General features: G+C 33.0%; 1 protein-coding gene across 3 annotated transcripts in view; it reads left to right on the forward strand.

Moving 5' to 3' along the window:
• LOC100369556 (uncharacterized) overlaps positions 1 to 23324 on the forward strand; it is a 140023-nt gene that overhangs the window by 97259 nt on the left and 19440 nt on the right. For all 3 annotated transcript variants that reach the window (XM_085492549.1, XM_085492552.1, XM_085492554.1), the window contains 4 exons: positions 49 to 305; positions 2034 to 2116; positions 16011 to 16100; positions 21145 to 21337. In XM_085492549.1, coding sequence (XP_085348675.1) covers positions 49 to 305; positions 2034 to 2116; positions 16011 to 16100; positions 21145 to 21337 — 623 coding nt within the window. The remainder of the gene's footprint in view (positions 1 to 48; positions 306 to 2033; positions 2117 to 16010; positions 16101 to 21144; positions 21338 to 23324) is intronic.

Below are 23324 nucleotides of genomic sequence, written 5' to 3' on the forward strand. Positions count from 1 at the left end.
TTGATATAATGGAGGCAACTTATTTGTATTTTCTGTTTTTACTTACAGCATCATTGCAATTCGTAAAGAAAAATCTCGAGATGCTGCTCGTTCACGTCGTGGGAAAGAAAATTATGAATTTTATGAATTGGCCAAGATGCTTCCCTTGCCAGCTGCAATTACTAGTCAACTCGATAAGGCTTCCATTATTAGACTTACTATTAGCTACCTTCGAATGCGAGATTTCACAACACAAGGAGATCCGCCATGGCAAACTTTGCGAGAAGGACCACCACCGAATACGTCTGTTTCAGTACTGCAAAAAGGTATGTATATACCAGAGAAATTTGTTGGCCACTTCAAAATTACCATTGCATAGCAATATTGAGTTTGTCATCGTAATATTTACATATAGGTCTGATTTTAAAACTCATGACAACAAGATATTAAATATTTATTTGGTGAAAATTGTACTTGATTTATTTCTTTGAAGGCCACAATTTTTAAAACAATTTTATCTGGTATTTTGTGACCAAATGCAAATAGTTTTGATCAAAATTTGAAAGGTTTATTTTGTGGACAGCAACATATTTGATTGAATGGCAAATTTAGTAGCTGTTTTTTTTTTTTGGAGGGGGGGGGGGGTTGTAATATCCTATCCACTCCTTCAGTTGTGGCTGTGCCACTCGTAAAAGAAATCTTTAGCGAAACCAGAAATTTTGACACTTTTTTTTTTATATACAGTGATAGCATACTACGAATGTACAAATCATGTAGTCAGTTGATATTCTGATCGCCGTAAGGACTGTTACATGGTTAAAAAAAAAAAAATAACAAGATTTCTAACATTCGCTCCTGACTTACTGTAAAATGACTAATTTTCACTGGGTTTAAATTTCACTGATTTACCATTTCAGGCATAATCAGTGGGTTTTAAATTCACGGTTTCGTCATTTAGATAATGTGTTCTATGTTAAATTTTACATATTCACTGTGTTTTAATTTAGCGCATTTTTCCAGTCAGCGAAATAAGCTAAATTAAAACCCAGTGAATAATTACCCCCTTTACAGTATTTGGGTGTTGATATTACCGGTACCTAACAAATTGTGCAAGATGACAGTTTTAATTTATTAAATGTTTCAGTATTAGCATCTTCCCCTGTTTGACTATACATTATTGCAAATTTGATATTACGTGATATAAATCTTTAAGGGAGAAAAAGTATACAAACTACAAAAAAAGTATGCATTTGTCTCATTTAATTTTTCATTACATATCTTGGGCGAAACGACATTTTACTTTGCTATTTATGGCTCGCATCAGTTGCCTTCATCGTATAAATATATTAATTATAGCACACAAAATTAATGTAGAGATGTCGGAGAAAAATTGAAAAATATGCATCCATTCAAAGTTAGCGATGCGGAACAAATCGATTTAAATCTGGCTTGTTAGAATGCAGAATTACGAGAAGAGGTCCCCTCCACCCTCCCTCAAGACTTAAAATGTCCAAATATAGTGATATACATGAGTGTGACCCTTAATGAGCGTAGATTTCTGAGGTTAAGCCCTCGCTCCATTCCGCAGAGAGAATGATTTCCGTTATAGACATTCACTTCGCTTGCATGCCTTGTTGACTGTCTTTGAATGGCTCAATATTACTCGTGTACTGTCTGCGAAGGGGAAAATTCACCCTGCCGAGCTTTCCCTACTCGATGACTTGCCATGTATAAGTTTGGCCATTAACCTCGCTTGATTATAACTTCTAAATGGCAATAGACTGTAAAATAAAAAGGAAATCAAAACTACATGTTTTTTTTTTGTTTCACACTGTGTTTGGTCAAACATGATATTAGTCAAGCTTGGTGTGTTTCGGAGCTTTTATATTCGGGTGTTAAATCAGCTTGCCTGTGAAAGTAATGGAAAAAAATTTAATGTACTTCCAACGTACAGTAGGTGATTTGTTTCTACCAAATCACAGCTACATGTAGTTTTTATGCAAGCTTTACTCTTTAAATCTATCTAATTCTTGTTATTTTTTGTGCGTTTCTAGATTTTAAAATACCGCGTCGGCGGAGTGCCAGTGCGATAGCAAATGAAGTTTTTGAACATAATCACGGGAGTCATTTACTGCAGGTAAGAATCACTGCTTAGTGAATTTAGAAATTTACAAAATATTGGATGACGTTAAGCTTCAAGATAAAACTTGCGTTGATGTAAGGTAATTAAAACAACTGACATGAACCCTACTATTCAAACCAAGCAAGCAGAAAGAATAATTTCCTGTTCGTCGTTTTTTTTTTTTTTTTGAACATGACTAAAAATTGCGCCTGGCTGCAAAAGTGAAACTTGGCTATAAAGATGACGGAACTGCACTTCTGATTGAAATTTGACTTGACAAATATAATATTTTAATTATCATTTACTCATAAAGCAGGTGTTCAAAAACTGTACATAGTAATGAAAGATTAATACGTAATCCTGGCTGAAAAAATAAGAACAAAAACACACGCCACAAGGACAAATCTGTCTTGCGCTCCGTCTGCGGCACTTGACACTGAAGTGGACCAATTAACTTGCTTGTTTCCTTTTGTGTAATTGAAATCACTGGCGCGAAAATTGAAAGTTACCCCGTTGTTGGTTTCAGCAGAGTCTAATGTGTATGAAATGATTAGTATGTATTATAGCGGTATGAAAGCAATTGAAAGTTTCTCAAGCTTTGCAACGAGTAAATGAGAAAAAAAAGTTTATTTGTAGCATGCTAAAAATGTAGCATAAGAGTCTCTGCCAGTGAATCTATTTGTAGTAGTTGCTGGTGACAATATATATACACTGATTTTATGATATATCACGTAAAATTAGTTGTATGCAAATGAGTTATATTTCTCAAAGACAGAAATTTAAGTGTATATATTCAGCTTACCTTCCTTTATCGCCATGCCATTAAATACTTTCACTATTTTATGTCTAAGGTCATAAACGCAGCAATTAAATATGTTTTTGATTTTGTGTTAAATTTAAAAAGTAAAAACAAAAACATATATGTACATATTTGCTGGCATCTAAGGAGTAAAAAAAGTAATTTTTCTCATACTTTCATGAGGAATGAAAAAGTAACTGTATTTTTTCTGTTAAAAGCACAAATCTAATGGAAATACCCACACCACATAATGAACTATTAATTGATTAATAAAGTCATATGTATACCTCTGTCATTAATATGTAAGTGTGTGCACTACTAATAAAATAAATATGGTATAATGTAATCGATGATGATAAAATTTATTTTCATGATAAAATTCTTTTCATGTTAAATTGTTAATTTTTGCTTATTTGATTGATTACGTAACCTAATTTTAGTTATATATCATGAAATATTTAAAGAATTAATTTTTTCATTTTTAAGACTTAAGGCATTGGGTGCGAGTTCAAAATAAACTTGTTTGGAGTTTCCGACATTCTCTGGTTGCTTAGTTACCATGTGCATGAAGGGAGGTCACTTCCAGTCAGCAGATATACCCAGTTTTAGGCAGTTATTTTGCTATACCAGCTTCAGCTTTGTGCTGTACATATGGATTCTGTATTATAGACATCACATGTTACTTTGAGAGATCATAAACTTTTGATAAAATATAGAAAACATTTTTTACATTCATACACTCAAATATTATGCTTTTGTAAAGTATTTCTGGGGGACAAAATTCAACATACAAGCATGTATACTGAAACTACCAAAAACTGATGCAAACAGACTCATCGACGACCGGTTGTAAAATCATCCCTCCTTTCTGTCGCTTAGTTGTTCAGGAACGTGACAACCATGGAACACTTATGTGGTAGACTTATTTCATATTATTTCGTAACTATGCACAATGGTAGAACAGGTGTGAAAAGATTATTGTGTTTCACAAGAATTTCAATTTAGTTGTATTCCATTATTTTTTGGGGGAATACAAATCAAGTTTATTGATTTCTTTTTCACTGACCTCATACTGGTACTACAGGTATTACTACGTACTATGACTTTTAAATTAATTTGACTTTTATGAATTGGAAACAAAATTAAGATATAATGATTAAGATCACATAACTCAATTTTTGCAGATTGAGTTGCTTTTTCACCACAAAAAAATAAAAATTATCAGAGGGGAAAAATCAAATTCATTATAAAATATCATTAACCACAAAATTTCAAGACACAATTTTGTTTCGCAGAAAGTTTGCAAAGGGAACATTTTCTTTGTTTTTTTTCCTGTATTTTCCACCTTGTGTTGGCCTGGTGTATGTGGTCAGTATCTTTTCAATGACACTAAAATATTTCAACAAGAATTCTCATAACATAAAAATAAGAGCATATATGTTGTAATTTTGTTAATAATTTCTTTTTGCCGTACTTTCCATCTCGTATTTGTGGTCAGTCTCTCACCACCTCTTTATTAAGTGGGAATGTTTCATTTTTAAATTCAGTGACGATTACTATCTTCTGAATCATACAGTTTCACAGACATATTTTCCTCCATGTGATGCCAAATAAATGGACCTAGGCTAGTAAAGATGATTATTGATATATTGAATGTAGAGAACTAAACTGTGTAGTGTACTGTAGAATACTTTATTTTCGCTATTTTCGCTGAAGGAATGATTCAGTGAAAATAAAATCCATACAAAACATCAAAAACGTTTTTTCAGGGAAAATTAATTCCAGCTAAAATAAAGTATTTTACAGTATTTAAGAAGGACATAAGTCAAAAAACAAAATTACATTATGCAAATTTGTCTTTTGTAAAGTATGTAGCCATCATCCTAGCATTTTAACAGAAACACTGAATTATTAAAGATGACTTTTATCATAACTTACTTTTTAAAATTAAGTACAGTAGACAGAAAAAAAGTAAACAGAAAACAAAAATGAGAACACATTTATATTATTATTGTGCTAAAAATAAAATATAGAGTGAAGTTCTGGACTTAATTAATAAAACAGGTTTTCATGATATATTCATAGATTTCTAGTAACATATATATATCCCCCCCAAATGACGTTTTAAAACACAATTCTAAATCTGTCGGTGTAGTTGTAGCCAAATTAAAACCATCTTCTAATTTACGCAATCTGTTGGTATAGAACATATGATACAGCTGTATCATTACTAATCCGGAGACGTCGCGCTGGCAAATGGTAAAGTTCTGATCCAATTGTCATTAAAGAAATGATGCCTTCATGTAATACTAGCAAGATTTACTACTTAAAGATGAATAATACTTTCGACGGAGAGTCATGGCTGTCCGGCCAGATTAGGCAATAAGGTAGCCACTTGTTGGCCTGATGAGAGGCATGAAAGAGAATTACATGATTTCAGGGTATTTGACTTTTTCACATTATGTTCAGACTTCAACCCCAGACTCGAATGACTCCTTGGAGATCAACCGTTATCGGTTTTCCAGTCTTGCACATTATCTTCTTCTTTTCTTTTTTTTTCATCATCATCATCGTCGTCGTCGTCTTCGTCATCTCCCTAATATATGAGTTATGTATGAGCTGGCACTAATCCAGCAGAAAGAAAAAAATCCCCTAAGGATGTTCTGAAAATTAGGAGGTTAAATTAGAGAAGAAGCGGCCCCAATCGAGAACAATCGGTTGTTTGCGTTTGACCAATATGACTGTGTATTGGCGGGATCGGGAACTCTGCAGAGAAATCAGCTCTGGAATGATTTCAGAATACGGTATTAGTCACTAGGTAGCAGGCTTCTTTCAGCTCTATAGTGCAGAGTGCAACATTTAAATTTTTACCAATTTCTCTTGCAAAGTCCCTTCGGAATATTTTTTCTGTAAAATGCTACAAATTGCATTAGTCTTGATATGTAGAATTCATATCACCGTGCCTGGAGGGTTCTTGCAGTGCAAGTCTTCAAATCTACAGAGCCATATTGCGAAAGCATTGAATATATACTCTAAACATAATCATTTTAATTTTGTCTGACAAATTTTCAATGAGTCAAAGACTATAACAAATTTATTTAATTCAGTAGTTGCCATACACTGAATTCAACAAACATTGAATTCACCAAATTTCTGGTGATGACCAAAATTGAAATCAGAATCATGGGAATTGTTCAATTTTGTTATTTTTTTTACCCTAAAAAAGGTTTCTGATATATATGCACATTGAAGAAATATGTGTGTAAGTTTTTAACACATTGAACTTGATGTACATGTGTACCTTTTATAAAGACATTAATAGTATGTGCCATCTGCTAAAAAAATAATGTTGCATTGTGAAATTGGGTAATCTTTACTTTAGGGAAGATACCATTAACTTTAAGGGATGAGTATCGATTTATGCTTTGGCAGGTTTTCTTTCAGGAAAAATTACATGGAACTTCTGTTACTGATTCATTATGTGTCTTTTATAACATTTTATTTGAGTTATTACCTAAGAAGGCGAATAATCATTTAAAATCAAGGCAGCGGGCTTAAAAAGATTGCGATATTACCCTGTGTATCCTCATGAGAAATGAAAAGTTAAAAAAATAATGTGGAGAGCGAGAACAAAAAAATGGGCAGAAGATGTATTCTGCGAGATGATTGCAAATGGTATAAGGTAGAACAGATAAAGCCGTGATGAGCCTATTGGGTGTTAGAAGAAAGATATTTCATCAGCAAATGAGTTAGCTGGGAAATACAGCGTAATGATCGGAATGTGTAAGTTACCGTCATGCCTATATAGACTAGTACAGAGTACGTACAAACTCATTGCTGAAAACTTTCCAGTCCTGAATGTCAATTTCTGAAACGAGACCGAACGGACTCCATGGTAACATCAGCAGAAAATTGCTGTAATTTTGAGCGAGATAAAGTTACTGATGAGCTCTATCAATGCACATATCTGCTGCTATAGGAGAGGGAGTTCCGGGATTGTCTTCAGGAAGTCTAGCTATCACTGGATGTTGACATTATCGTTTACACTGCTTGCTTCACTCTTAGTGATACACCATGATGATGAACTAGAACAGATTGAGAGATTTACATTGATTTTAAGTGATCTCTTATCAAAGCTCTGCCCAAGTCTATAAGAAAAGAAATTGAGAAGGGGGCTCCACTCTCATTGATTACAACAAGATGAGTTCGTTTGATTTTAAGTGATCAAGCTCTGTTCTGCTTAAAAAAGTCAAGACGTAGAGGAAGAGTAGAATTCAAACTTGTAAAGTTTTATGATATAAAATACTGTTAATAATTTAAGATTGTATTGTCTATAATTTAAGATTGTATTGTCTATAATTTAAGATTGTATTGTCTATAATTTAAGATTGTATTGTCTATAATTTAAGATTGTATTGTCTATAATTTTTCATAGTTCTGGACACATATCCTCCCTCCCCACTTAAAAGTTTACACAGAAATAAAGCAAGGCTAGAACTTTCTTTTTATACTGTAGAATACTTTATTTCCGCTTGGAATATAATTTTGCTGAAGAGATGCTTCAGTTAAAATAAAATCCAGCAAATATACTTTTTTTCCTCTGTCTCACATTCAACTCATCAAAAATCAGTGAAAATAAATTCCACCCAAAAAGCTTTTTCAGCAAAAATTAGTTCCAGCTAAAATAAAGTATTTTACAGTAATTCAATTAGGCACCAGAACTTTAAACACACAAAATCTGTTGCCATGCAAATATTGTTATTTCATTTTGTCACGACCTGAATCTTAGAACTGTTGAATTTTACACCTGCTACATTAATTAGAAGTGGGCAAGACCAACTTTTACTCTTATGATTAAATTTGTTCTACATAAATTAAATCCTACCAATTATCGATGTAAAAAAAAAACGTTATTGAAAGTTAACTCCGTCTAACAATATCACTGTAAAACTGTTCTCGCTACCGAAACTGTCACATTGATTTGTTCCATAAACGTGCGGGTGAGGTAAAAAAGACTAGACACGCCTGACTGGGTGTTTATCAGAGGACAATAAAAAAAAAAAGGCCTGCAGTGAAATAGATTCCAGATCACATGTTTGGTATGTATTCCACTGGCAAACTCTGCATCGATAGGTGTCAATTTAGACACCTCGCTTGCAGTGTTCACAGAAGAAAAAAGAAAAGAAGTGCATCTCCAGATAATTCAGTGTTTGGATACTAATTAGGCACTTGGAGACTTCTTTTAACGTTCCTCATCAAAGAACTTTACACCTCGAATATCAGACAAAAGAATCAAACCAACGGCGATCATCAAGAAAGCGCCTGCAGTGCAAAAAAAGGCAGCCAAATCACTTGACCTGTGTGTTCATGCAGACTGAAATGCGTCATTAAGGCCTACATAGTCATCTTCTGCAAGATAAGTCATCGCGCTCTCCAAGGAGGGAAGGGGGGGGGGAGAAATAAGGAATTAAACTTGTTGGGAAAAATGTATAGTGTTCAAATCATAAGGTTAAACAGGGAAGTGGAAATTTATAAAACTTTGAAGGAAATATTGTTGTTATCTGTAATTTGTAAATATAGAGAATATTAAAAAAAAAATCAAATTACTTGAAAAGTTGTTAAACTCTTTCAGAAATCGTGGTTGACACTTTCTTCCTGTCAGGGTGGAGGGTATATTTTAATTCCATTACATTTTCTTGCAGCCCTGTCGGATTTGATTTAGATTATATATTTTGGATCTGATTAGTACAGTAATACAACTAAAGTGAATACACTGAGTGTATTTCCCGATTTTACACGCTATGCACATCATGGGCTTATAAAAATAAAGCTTTTTGTTTCGCCTAAAACACTAAAAAACATTCAATTTGCTAGTATATTCAGTAATTGTAAAAAAACTGGGGAGTATATAATTTTTCCAATCTTGATGTACAGTTGTGTCACTGATTAATTTTTTATAAAACCTGCATCTTAACCCCAAATTACACAGACCATATATTCTCCCCCAAAAAAACTTGACAACAAATTACTCAGGAAGTCTACAGAGAGAAACAAATGAATGTTTTCCCTCGGCTGAAATCGTTTAACACCCTGGAATGCTGTTATTCAGTGTAAAACGCGACAACTCGTAATTTATCGTAAAAGTTGACTCAAGAACAGAGTGTTCTAAAGCCCGTAGCCAACATTTTCGTAGTAGGCATATCGATCAAAGTGACAACATCAGGGACGGGGATATCCCGATCCACATTGTCCATTCATGATTGCCATATAGGTATGAGTCATACACTACTATCTAGAGGGGTCAAACATCTGAAATCATGTGGGGGGGGAATGCTCTGGATAAGCGGAAAAGTGCTTTTTTTTTTCGCTTTTTTTTTTTTTTTTGTGGTGTGTTGTCATGCATATTATTCCTGGATGTACCAACAGGTTTTCAGTGCTATACCTCACATGCATTTTCTTTTCAACAAATATTCCAGCCCCCCCCCCCCCATGAATTCAAATTGCCTGCCCCTAATTTTTTATTTGCCTACAAAGATGTGTAGTACAGGTAACATCAGGGTAATATTCCTCCACACAGGATGATGTAAATGCAAACTTGCCGTTATTGACGTTGAATCGGTTATTCCTAGACGATAACGATACATGTAATATTTAGCATAAAAAGCCATACTGCTGCATATTGCATATATCAGGGCTGCCGCCATATGACAAACTTAAATTGAAGTATCACACTAGAAAAGGCAACATAGTTCAGCGCTTCCAATGATACATAGAGACGTGGCTGTTCTAGGTAGCATGTCAGCAGTTAACTCCTATGCTTGTTTTCAGCATTTCATCAAGGATATATAAACTGCAGTGTATTTTTAACTCAATTAAAGATTAATGTGATCAGACTTTAGAATAAGATTTCAACAACTCAACCTAAATACTCAGTATTCAATTTTATATCAGGCTTCAATTTAATATAAATTTGAATAACTTCATTTCTGCATTTATATTTTGTTGTTGTTGTTGTTATTTTTTCTTCAATTATTTATATAATACATTTTTTTTCACTTTTATTCTGGGACCTCACACGTATTGCTTTTCTAAATCATTTTAGTACCGTATTATATGAGCTTGTAATAATCATGACGAAGTTTTTTAAAGTTCAAAGTTGTTTTTTCTGCCAAAAATATAATAATTCACCGTCAGCCTGCTCTCAATTAAACAGTTTTAAATAAACGTTTATCATGATCAAAAATCTCAAATGAAAACATTTCTATAACTACAGTAACAAAATCTGATTCACAATGCTGTTCAAAGTTTTGCAGAGCATTTTTAAACGAAATCCACCGAAGAAAGCCACCTCAGTTTGATCCAGGCACCCAGTGAGTCGTATAATTTGTAATTTAGGAGTGAATCTAACTACAAGTATTAATGTAATCCTTATATTGCGCCAACTTGGACAGGGACCAAAGCTGACTTCCGTTGAGCAAATCTCCAAAGACAGCTCGATCAGTACAAAAGAAGAAAGTGTCTGTAATTATGGTTGAGTGGGTGGCTTTCAACTCCTGAAGCACCCATCACACTAATTAGTTTTACATCTATCATTTCAAATGATACCCCCCTCTTCTCATGTACCCCAATTAAGTTATTCCTACTTGTGTATTTTCTCTTTTCACTAAAAAAATGAAGAAATGTATGTAGGACACATGACATAAAATTCCTAAATATAAAAAAGTTAATGGCCAAAAATATAAATGTGGTGTACTTCTAATAAAATAAATATGGTAGTTCAGCATATTTATGCTTAAGTTTACAGTTGATTTATAAATTTTTAATGAATATTTTAAAACTGCAAATGGCAGTTGAGAACTATCCCACTAATCACAGCAACTGTAAATTTGACATCATTAGTGCAGATGAATGTAGTTTTGAAATGATTTGAACATAGTCCAATCAGTTTTGTGCTTAGAGAGCTTTACAAAAGTACATCCAAATGGTAAATCACAATCTCTGTCTGAATTTAAATCAAATTTATAAATATTTACAAACATTTACTGTTAATAATATTCAAGTGTGATCCAAAATGTGTGTATATGACTGTGTTATTTCACTTTAATGAAACATTTTAATTGTATATTGCCAGAACCACGTACTGTACATGCTATTTGTCAGGATACCAAGCGAATAAGCCATAGTATGTTGTAAATGTTTTACGCTTAAAAAAAGTGGAAGTCTATATTGTTCTTCTCAACACCACTTTGCTTGAGTAGCTATGTAACACTGATGATATGACAGCTGACTTTATAACTAAATATTTTTGGAATAGAGACTGTTTTCTTATTCGTTTGATGGCCAGAAATCAATGACAACAATGACGCAAAGTGTTCTTGTTTCTAAACATGCATGAAACGCTAGTCAGCTATGTATGTACTTCAGTTTTCTTTAAGGGTTGATTGTCAGAAACTTTAGCAGAAAGAATAACAAATTTTTTTTCTTTCACTTAGTTTCAAGCTACCGTTAGATTTTTATTTCCAGGATGTTTTTTTGCATCACATTTTGCAAAGCTTTCCTCCATCAAATGTGAGATTATTGTTAATTTATGCAATTTGTTTACTCTGTTATTGTCCCAGAAGTGTTCCCAATGACCAACCCTTTAACCTTTTCACAACCATTCTCACCCAAATTTGTCTGTACCTTTTTCTTATATTCTTCAAATATTTTTGAAAATAAACCCTAAGTTTGCAACCAACAGACAAAATTTGAGTAAATTTTTATTTTTTACTCAAAAAATTTGATTATTTTTGTCCCAATCTTTAGAAGAAAAGTGCAGACTATAAACAGGACTATTTGGTAAAATTGGTGGTGAAAAGGTTATTAAAGATTGTTGGCAGTCTGTTCAAACTATTGAAAAAAAAAAAACTATAATCATGTTTTTTTTGTTCAAAAAGCTATACGTATTTCATTAAAAACAATTCATCTACTTATGGGCTTTTGTACTTCAGTATGAAAAACTTTATTGAAGATAAATTATCTGATGACATGCAAAGATTAACCTTTTTTGAGCAGTTTTTATAAGAATTCCTGTTATAACATTATTTTAAAAAAATTCTGTCAGGAGTTTTCAATAATTAAGGACAACCATCTTATGACTACATAGATTTTTTCACCATTCCCATTTACCGGGAATTGACAGATTCTATGTGTAACTATGGTATTTGTAACTATGTTGATTTTGTGAGTATAAGAATTCTAACAATAAATTTTAGTGGTAATCAACCACTGTAAAAACAAAAACTGGAGTACATGTTCTTTATAGTTCATGTCATATAGACAACTGTGAACAAAATAGGATTTTATTCATTATGCAACGAAAAAACAATTATTTCAGCAAATCTAATTTAGTATTTATGTAATTTAATTTAGAAAGAATGTGTTGATGTTAATTTGAGTTGAGAGAAAAATGGACAGTGTTAAGAGAAAGCGAAAGGTAATGAGAAATTGATGGTTGCTGGTTGTTTTAGTTACTAGCGATACCCGCTGCACTTCATTTTTAAAGTACTTTCCATTTCCGGATTAGTCTTAATAAGGAGCCTGCAAGACCATTGGGTGAATCAGACTTACGAAAAATGTGTGAGAAAATGACTTCATTTTGAGTCAGAGTAGATGTCGGACACTTCCACGTTGATATCAAGGTGCTAATGATACTATTAGTTAGAATGACAGAAACTTAAATGGGTCTGAAATCCATCGTAATTAAATTTCAGTAAATAACCCCTATTTGTGCCATCACTCACTGCTCTACACAAAAACATCAATTGTGTGGGATGGAAAAGCTAGCGACAAAAACACCAATCGTCAATTGACCTCAGGAAAATACCAATAAAGCCAATAAGTCGCATTCTAGATCAATCTTCATCAGGCACGTCGCGTTGTCACTTAGCCAGTCACATAGCGAAAACTTTCCATCTTGCACGTTACCATTGTGTGTTGATCAGTCAAGAGGTTTTTTTTCCCATAAATCTGGCCATTTTGATTTCCTGTTATTACGACGGTTATGTCTGTATTGGTGCTGATACAATTCTGCAAATCTACAGGCCGACAACCTTGATCGGTTGTTTTCTCTTTAATTCATTACCGACTCCACAAATTGAACAAAATTATTTCCGACTGAAATCTGTAACACGCATTCTTCTTCTGCTTAACCGTTGAAAAGTTTAACTTCGTACAAAGCATAGCCTGGAATTTATTGGCTTTTTTGAGTTCTTTCAGAGAAATTAAGCAATGAATATAAACAAGGCCATGAATTTGATTTAAAAAAAAAACATCCACATAAGCAGTGTATCATCTTGAGTTTGAATGTGTGCATAAGCTGCATTTTTATTGGCCAATGAATGGACACTTTTTTTTGTCGTCCAATGGTACCAGTAAAGCCAGCCTGGTATGTGATAATAAGATGAACCAGCAACTGCAGCTAGGCATTAATTGTAGAGGTCTTATAAACTTGATTCTAGGCTATATGAATGCTTCTGGGAGTGTAATAGAAAAGTGTATACACTTCGCAAGTTTTCACTGTTCATGTCTTTATAGTAGAAAAACAAATCAGAATAAATCGTCCGCCAAACCTATTACCTCCATGGTAATTTACGCATTGTCTTTGATGCACTAGCTACATTGGATGTCACCCGTTGATTTCACCTATAAATTCACTAATACTAAAGTGGTACCAGTTAAATAATGAACACAGTATATTTGGGTATTTTGTACAACCATGTTTTTCTCATACATTTTGTACTAAAAACAAATTATGTTTGTGCATTTCAGTAAAAAATTGTGCACATCACATCTTTCTTTTTTTAAATGAAGAAAAACAATTTTAAATAAAAAACAAAATTGTGGACATTGATTTTTGAAACAATTTGTTTTCTTTTTTTTTCTGGTTCTAATCTTCTTCTCCCTCATTTCCAGGCAGTAATTCATTTAATTGATACTAATTATTTGAATAGTTTGACTAAAATGTTTCAAAATGTTGCAATAGGGTTTAATACTTGAGGCTGTTATATTACCATGAATGTTAATGTGATACCTCAACTGTGTTCCTTGTGTTATATTCTGCTATAATGGCCCCACATTTGATATAGGTCCAAAATATTCATATTTTTAGTCATATCACACGTCAGTTAAAACACAGCTGTCCAGATTTTTGTCACAATTTCTGAAGGAGAAATTTCAATTTTCATGAAAAATCAATAAAAACAATTGTTATGAAAATTTTGGGTACCAGTATTTAAAAAAAAAAAATTACCAGAAATTTTTATGTTTTTTTCCCTGACCCTTATTGTGTATTCCACATGGCAGATGTCATAATGATCACTTATGTATGGTCACCATTGCATTCTGGGAAATCATGGGCATGTACGTCTTGCTCAAGACATTGTTGATTTTTTTTTTTTTTACATGTTTACATGGTTTTGAGGTTGGGAAACATCACACTTAACATGAAACCACACCCATTGGTATTCCACCGCATATACAAATCATGAAATTTTAATACCACTACAAAGTGAGATCGGAAACTTGTCATGCGATGATAATTTTAAATTCAAATTTATGGAATGTGTTAAAAAATTTATGAAAAATGAATTCCACTGTGCAGAAATTGCTATTATGGCCTTATAACTAAATTATAAATGGCTAGGAGAAAAAGCTTTCTAAAATTTTTAAGTTTTTTTTTTGGGGGGGGGGGTTGGGTTGATAGTATCATTAGAACACTAATGGATCACTGTTAAACATCACTGGGTCAACTTCATATTGTTTTTATAATTAATTTTTTTATAGCAAAATGAATGAATTAAAGTACCATTATGATAATTATTTGTAAAATTCCATGTAAGTTTTCTTGTTTCGTGCTTAATGCATTATGTATATAACATGGTTTTGTGGCAAACACAGGTGTGTACATCTACAATATAAAAGTACTGTAGACTACTTTATTTTCGCTTGGAATTTTATTTCGCTGTTTTCGCTGGAGGGATAATTTCGTGAAAATAAAATCCAGCGAATATATTTTTTTTCCTATATTTCACATTAAGCTGATCAAAAATCAGTGAAAATAAATTCCATACAAAACACCCAAAAAGCCCTTTCAGCGAAAATTAATTCCAGCGAAAATAAAGTATACCACAGTACTTTGATATTCACTAGACATTCCTGATACTGTTTATAGTTAAACTTCAAGCAAATTAATATTCAAGACATTAAAGCCTATCATTATAGAGATACGTTTCGTGTTTTTAATCCACCGTTGCATTTTTTATGCTCTTTCCAACTAGAAATACTTGCAGTTTACGCTAGCAGAAAAGTTTTATTTTTCCCTAGGTGGTCTCCTGGTTTAGCCTTTAGGAGTGAAATTCAGTCCCTTTTTTTTTAGAAAAAGGTGCAGGGTTTGTGATGTAAGAATAAAAAGCATTTAATGCAACTCAAAACATTTCACATGAAGCATCTATCAACTTTAAATATTTGTTTACGATCGATTCAGTGTGTCGCCGGCATGTTTCAATGTAGAGCAATATTGGGGCTATGCTATGGTCAGGGTTTGTGTGTACAACAAGCCAAAATAATAATAATAATAATAATAATAATAATCAACTCTCTACAATGTCCTGTTAGATGCTGAGTCAATTCTGTGCTCGATAGTGTGCTCATTTGCAGCATTGAATCAACTCAGAATCAAATACTAGTATGGAACTGTGGTTCTTTCATTATTGTTATAGTATATATATTGTTGGTAGTCATTTGTTTTTTTAGTAAAATGAAGCATACTATTCTTGTAGCCGGTATTTCTTTTCCCCCTGGAAATCATGACAATTTTTGTTCACTGATTATCCCCCCCACCATTGAAAATGAAAATGTTCTACAGGCTTCAATATATTGATATTTTGTTTGTTTGTTTGTTTTGTTTTGTTCTCTGCTGGAAATTTCTTTAATTTTGAAAATATGTTTCAATTAGTTATTTATAAAATAAATAATTTTCATTGTTATTATTTTATGTGTTTAAAATAAAATAATACACAATTCTTTTATTAAACATCATCATTATTAATATGATTTCCTCTTTTATTACAGTCACTGGATGGTTTCCTATTCATACTGAACAATGACGGTAGATTTCTGTACATTTCCGAGACAGTCTCCATATACTTGGGCCTGTCACAGGTGAGTTCATCATCTAGCCATCATCATTAAAATTGACAGGTTTATGTAATCCCTGGAATGCAATTGTAGAGATCCTACCTCAGTTTATTGTGATATCGCTACTTGTAAATTTCATGTTTTATCGTCAGTGCAATTCAGTTTCGACATAAAGGATTGGATCTAGTTCATTTATTCCCCACTGAAAGAGACAAGACCTACTGGACATGCTTCAGAATAAATGGCTCAGTCAAAAAATTAATAATTTTTTTCTTTCTCAAAAGTAGTATAAGCATGTGTAGTACTGCTATACTAACAATGTGATGATTTGTTGTTTTTTTCTCCAAGTAGAAATCTTAATTTTCATGAGAACCATTTACATAGCAAACGTTCATTAATTACAAAACACGTACAATAAGTTTAGGTCCAAGCACGTTTTGGGGGATGACAAGAACCTTGAGAAATCATTTAATTATTATGTACATTCATTATGTACAGTCTGTGTGTCCTAAATCTACGTTTTATTATTACGTACATTACTATCTGTGTGTCCTCAATTTACGTCGACTGTACATTACTCTGTCTGTGTGTCCTCAATTTACATCAACTTTACATTGCTGTCTGTGTGTCCTCAATTTACATCAACTTTACATTGCTCTGTCTGTATGTCCTCAATCTACGTTTTATTATTACGTACATTACTATCTGTGTGTCCTCAATTTACTTCGACTGTATATTACTCTGTCTGTGTGTCCTCAATTTACATCAACTTTACATTGCTCTGTCTGTGTGTCCTCAATCTACGTCAACTTGCGTTGTTATAGGTTACTAAATTCATTTATCCCCTTGAACAGTCACTATGACTGCACAAGACATTTTGCTTTCATTTAATTTTACCTTAAAAATACCCTACAGTATTTCTGTGGGTTTTTATACCCATAATTCAACCGTTATATTTTCCCACTGCTATAAGTTCTCACAATTTAATGATTTAAGGGTGCTCAAAAGAAAAATTCGCAAAAGTAACGGTGACGTGCTAACTAGAGAACACCCCCCCCCTGTAATCATTACCCCACTACAAAGTGTCACGATTTTCCTTCTACTCATCACAAACAAAATTGTTTCACAAATTAAAGCGATTTTAACATTACTTCTTGAATATATTTTCTCGCCAATGTAATCTGATTCCTCCGTGCTGAATTCCCAAAACTCCAATGGAACTAAATAGTTAAATTCAACGGTGAAATGAAAACAATTAAGAACTATTAAACGCATTTCGCATTCTCATTTCAAGAAGAGAAATAAAAGCTAGAGAGGAAAGTGAAATAATAAAAATAATGTAACCATAAAAAATAAACTTCAGAAGCTATTAAATGTTTAAATACATACCAAGTGGTACTCGTACAATAAACTCATATCTACAGCAAATTAAGAAGAAAAATAACCCATTGTCACTTAATATCCACGTTAAAAGATACATTTGATATTTTCAAAGCGTCAGATTACAATGAGAAGATGCGGCATCATGTGTTTTGTAAAGTAGCTGGCATACTGAATGACTAAAGTACTATTATGACACACGATCTATAGATATTAATACTGTTGACTCTATTATTTCTTATCCTATCTCCATAATATTATTGACTCAATAATCCTCGGTTAAATTGACCTGCGCTTCATATATCCAAAAATAAATGGATATCTGGCAGCCTTTGGGCAACGAGATGCTGAATTATGTCTTTAATATTGTCTAAAATGCATTCAATATTGACATTATCATTGCTACTCCACCTAGATAGCTTGCATATACTATAAAAGTTGGTATAAATAGCATTCGTTGCCTACGGCTATGAGGGCTCAATCATTTTACCTTTAAGCACCGTGATTTGTGGCAGATCGTAGCATATTGTACTGTTTTGGATGATCAATTGTTCCACTAGCATTCAAAAATAGGCCATTACAGAAGATAGAAATGCAATAAAGTAAATTGTACAGACAAATATTGGAACTTGACTAGGAAATGAATGACTAAATAATACACTAAATAAAGATGATACAAAATAAAGCATAGATCAATTTTCATATTATTTTCTTCATTAAGGAAGGGTTACACTATGTTTATATTTTTATTAGTAATATACATCATGCAAAGAAAATGAGAGATGACAATGTACTTGATAAATGAATGCTCTTAATACACTGCAGTCTTTTTTTATCTGAGTGAAATTGGAGAAAAGTGGTGGACTGAGACTTGTAACTGTAATTCTTTAGGACAGGTATTGTCAACTCGTAATAGACGTTTCCATTCTTGACATTTCAATAGGAACCTAAACAGCCATTTGAGTTGTAGAAGGGGAGCCCAGACGGATAAATTTCTCCGTTTGACGTGTATTAGCATTGCCCAAATCAATGAAAATCTCTTGAAAATTGAGAAAAATAGGCAAATTACTGACTTGGGCCAGTCTTCAGGTTGGTCTTTGTCTGCAAACTACCTGCTCTTTGACTGGAGTCATTTCAAAAGAAGAAAAGAAACGAAAATGTTATTGAGTCAGGATAAAAGCAGAGTATTGGAAGCTAATTGGAATGATTGGAAAATGACAAAGGCTAGAAATCGGGAGAGAAAATCACCACCGATATTCCGTTTAGTCATTTCCTCTCAGATAGTTGCTAGATGAAGCAGGCAAATCAAAAACAACTGAGGCTGGAAATGAACAGACACTCTCAAACTCAGAACCCACATGTCTTTAAACTTACAGCAAGTAGTTGGATGTAAATATAAGATACGTACGTTTTTACTCTTACCACAGCAGTTTAAAATTTGAAATTTAAAAATTTGATCAAAAAAATAAACTTTGATTCGTACTGTACAAACTGTACAAAAGTGCCATGGGTCAGATAAGTACAATGACTTAAAAGATAAAATGATAAAAACTATGATAAAGCTTGCTACTGAAAATTGAAATCTTATAATTAGTGGGCCACTAGCAGAAGATTACAATTGCGTACTCCTCCCTGATGACTGCGTAAAACATGTGGCTGGTACGGCAATAATGGAGGTCACGACCTGCCACTTGTACTCTACAAATTTTCCCCTATGACAAATATGAAAATGATGGTTTAATGAAAGTAGAGGGAGATGGAATCCTTGATCAGCGTGTGAGAGATCAAAGAGAAAGTGTATTAGGAAGCTTTAATTATAGGTTAGTTGAGGGCAGGCCCTGGGAACTGACAGTACTTAAACTGGAGGGGAATTATCTTAAAATGACGAGAGTTAGTAAAGAAGAGAGATAGCGATACACAGGGAAGTCAAATAAATCTACTCCTGTTTATAGGAACTGTCCTTAGAGTGAAGATCAGAGCAGAGGGCAAACGTAAGTGTCTTACTATCGCGTTGTCTTTGAGACAACCTTTAGTGTCATATCCATCAGAGAATTGCTTCAAACGCCACCGCCTGGAACTACGGGAATGGTTTTCTGCCCTGCCACACTACTAGTCAGCATGCCAGGATAAGTAATCACAATTAAAGTAATTACATTAATTATAAGGGCAAACACTCTGTATAGATTACGACTCCCTAGTGGACACAAAATTCAAATAAAAATGAAAATGTTGAGAAAAGGACATGAGTTGATCATATCAAAATGCTGATTTGAAATGATGATTTGATGTGCATGGCTGTGAGTGTGTTCAACGTAATAGTGCAAAGTGCGGTTATTAATTTTGCTCAAGTATGGTTCTCCCCTGCAAAATGACACTTGATTCAAGGAAGGAATATGGATAGACATTGACATGCAGTGTGTCTGAATATCTCTATAAATAGATCCAAAAATAAAAGAAGGTCCTTCGCGAGTTCTGCTTGAAATCGCAGCTTCTAACGCATCAATGCTGTTTATAACAATCAGTATGCTCTGTCAAGTCAAACTCGGATGCATTTTTGGTTTCAAAGTAATATAAAAATGTAAAGATATGTTTTGTTTTTGTGTTTTTTATTACAAGCTATAAAGATAAAAACTGTGATTAGACATGCATAGTTGATCTCATTGTTGTAGAATATTGCTATGAAACGAGCTTAATTAACCAGATCAAAAGTTATTGCTATATAGACTACGTACCATTGATTCTTGTCTTCAACTTCATCTACTAAATTTTCTGACTGTAAAAATTCAGAACATTTGTTAATTACCGAGTGACATATTTATGAGTGTGCGCTGCTTGTACTATGTATTTTCGGCATATAAATTCCACTTTATTTCAGTCAACAATAAGAATTTATATCTCCCAATTGTTTTAATCAGTTACTGTGTTAGAACGCCTAATTTGAAAGATAAGGTCATTCGCTTTCACCGCCGGTTGACACAGACAGTCCAACCTAATCAATGCAAAGATTTCTTTCTTTTTTTTACGAGACGTGAAATTTGTTTGCATGTAATGTATTCTTTTGTATTGAGATCGAAAAATAAAATGGATGTATATTTTTTTTTTATTTGTCGGGGATGGGACAATAAATCTGAATGAGGCTTTGTGATTAGTTGTCACATTGTAACACTATCCTTGTTCTCATTGGTCCAAAGTACTTCACAATATTATAACCATGTGACTGCTGAAAATAAAGCACACACTCCTGACAAAAACATTATCAACTGTATTCTCTTTTCTATTTATTTTGTTAATGACTTTTTGACTAGAAATTGGGCTTTTTTAACTAAAATGGGTTTTTAGTTGATGTGATTGATTTTGTTTTATAGTAAACTCAAAATACAGTAAAAATATCATCTCACGCAAATGCTTGAAATGTACATCTGGTATCTAGAGAAAAATAGAAATGCCTTTAATCTAGGAATCCAAGATATTTTATATATATATATATAACAGTTGATGAGATCCTCAAAGAGACTGAAATAATATTTGAGTCACACATAGTTTTGTAAATTTAGTCAAACCCTCCCCTCCCTCTTTCTAGGAGCAGCGAAAATACAATGTTTCACAGTAGAACATCCATTACTAAGGCAGCAAATTATACAGGATATGAAATTATTGTTCACAAACTTTTTTTTTAATTGACCAACAGGTTGAATTGACGGGCAGTAGCGCATTTGACTACGTGCATCCTGGGGACCATGCTGAATTAGCCGAACAGCTAGGCATGAAACTGCCACCGAAAAGTTCCAACTCCAGTGGGGAGGCTGCTAGTGGTAGCGGTGGTAGCGGTAGTGGTAGTACAGCCAGTACGCCAACCGTATCTTCTCCAATACCGTTACAAGGTAAGAATTAACATACATACTTTACAACTTTACAACTAATGATTCTGCTCTGCATTTTATAGATGGATAAAATTCTCAATGTTTAGTTTTGCCCACTTTGATTGAAGTTACACATAGTTGTTGCCAACAACTTACTGATTGAAAATCGAATGGGAAAATTGGAGCAATAAAATAATGTTTGTATGAAAAGTCCAATAAGTAAATTGTTATAATTTGATCAATCGTGCATCTTGTATGCATAGTATGCAAGTATGAGATGAAAGGAATAAGGAATTCTGTTTCCATGGAAACAGGCATCGTGTGAGAAGCAAAGAGAGCTTTGTTAGTGTTAATTGTTTTATTTTCTTTAAGACAATGAATACAATTGATTTTGCCAAAGAGAATTACCAATATTTATTGAGTTCCAACTTTTCCCTGGCTGTCTAATAAGTAAATGTAAATTGTTCATATCACTTGTAAGACAAAAATAGAAATATTTTTATTCTGCAATATTTACGCTGCAATGATGTACTATTTTCTTCTTCTTCATTTATCTTTTGTTTGTTTCATTTTCAAAGTATTTTGGCTGAATTATACCCAAAAGAATGTATGTATGTTTAAAACTGAAGCATGCACTGACTAGAAACCAAGAAAACAAAAAATAGTGCATGCAAGGTGTCGCAACGAACAAATAAAAAAATTACAAACACCGCAAAAAACAAATTTGCCACCCCCATGATTTCAAATGTTTGTTCCTTAATTTACAATCGGCTCAAATACATACTGTATATGATTGATCAGGAAATCTTAATGGATTTTTTTTATTCTGTAAAACTTAAACTGTCTATAAAAGGAACTGAACCTCGTCTGTTTGCAAATACACAGCATATACTACGGTATATCTTTACTTTTGACATCAGGGCTTCTGTTTCATAGTTCCCATGATCCTCTTTGTCATATCAAACACATACTAGTATTCTCACCATCATTTTTTCCATGACATCAATGTGTTTGTGGTTGGTGGTTTTTGAAAACATACAAATAGATGTCTACAGAAATCCCAAGTATAATTCTCAGCCTGGTACTTTGACTGTTTGACATTAATTGAATTAAAATACATGTCAAATTATATCTTCTTTTTTCGCCTTGTTGTACCACCAAAGTACAGGTGGCAACTATGTGTGATCTGCATTTAAAAACCGTTTACAAAAAGGAAGTAATATTAAATGCAAATATACTATGTTTTATTTAATAATAAAGTTTGAAATGCTCATTCCCAGTGACATCATCATGCAGTCAGTACAAAGCAAGAGATACATACATGTACCAGTACGTGTTCTCCCCATAACCTTAAATTATGCTAAGATCTATTTCCTTTTCATACCCAATATACAGCTTTTCAAAGTTATATAAACTACCACCATGTATAGCAGAATATATTATCAAGAAATGAGGATCCGCCCAAAAATGTCTCTATTCATTATTCTTGATACAAAATACTTAAAGCAAGAATAGTAATAATAATATTTTCATAAATTCTTTTTAAAACCTAATTTTTATGCTGATCTGTCATTTAAATAAGACTTGTAATGTTTGAATTGCAAAATCAACTGAACCATATAATAATATTTTCCATACTTTTTCAAAAAATGTGATCAAGGCCTGTATTAAGAAATCAACCATTTGGTCCAAAATTATCAGAGAAATTATAGAAAATACAAAAATATCTGCAAAATGTTGGCAGGCAAAAAGGACATGTAGTCTAAAGAGACTGTATTTTTTCTGATGTATCTTAAAAACCTTGAAAACACACAAAAATTCTTTGACTTGATGTATTACTATTACGGGTTACAACAACGTTAACAGAATAAGCAGGGACTGTGAAGAGGCAAAGACACACTGATTATAGTGTCAAGCTCTGTTTTATTTGTCATAAACTGTAGATGCTGCCGTGATGGGTGTATTAAATAAGTAACGAACCCAAAGTCGTAAAATCAAAGAGTTTTAT

The sequence above is a fragment of the Saccoglossus kowalevskii genome, chromosome 2 (assembly GCF_978046115.1).
Source record: "Saccoglossus kowalevskii chromosome 2, keSacKowa6.1, whole genome shotgun sequence".
Classification (NCBI taxonomy): domain Eukaryota; kingdom Metazoa; phylum Hemichordata; class Enteropneusta; family Harrimaniidae; genus Saccoglossus; species Saccoglossus kowalevskii.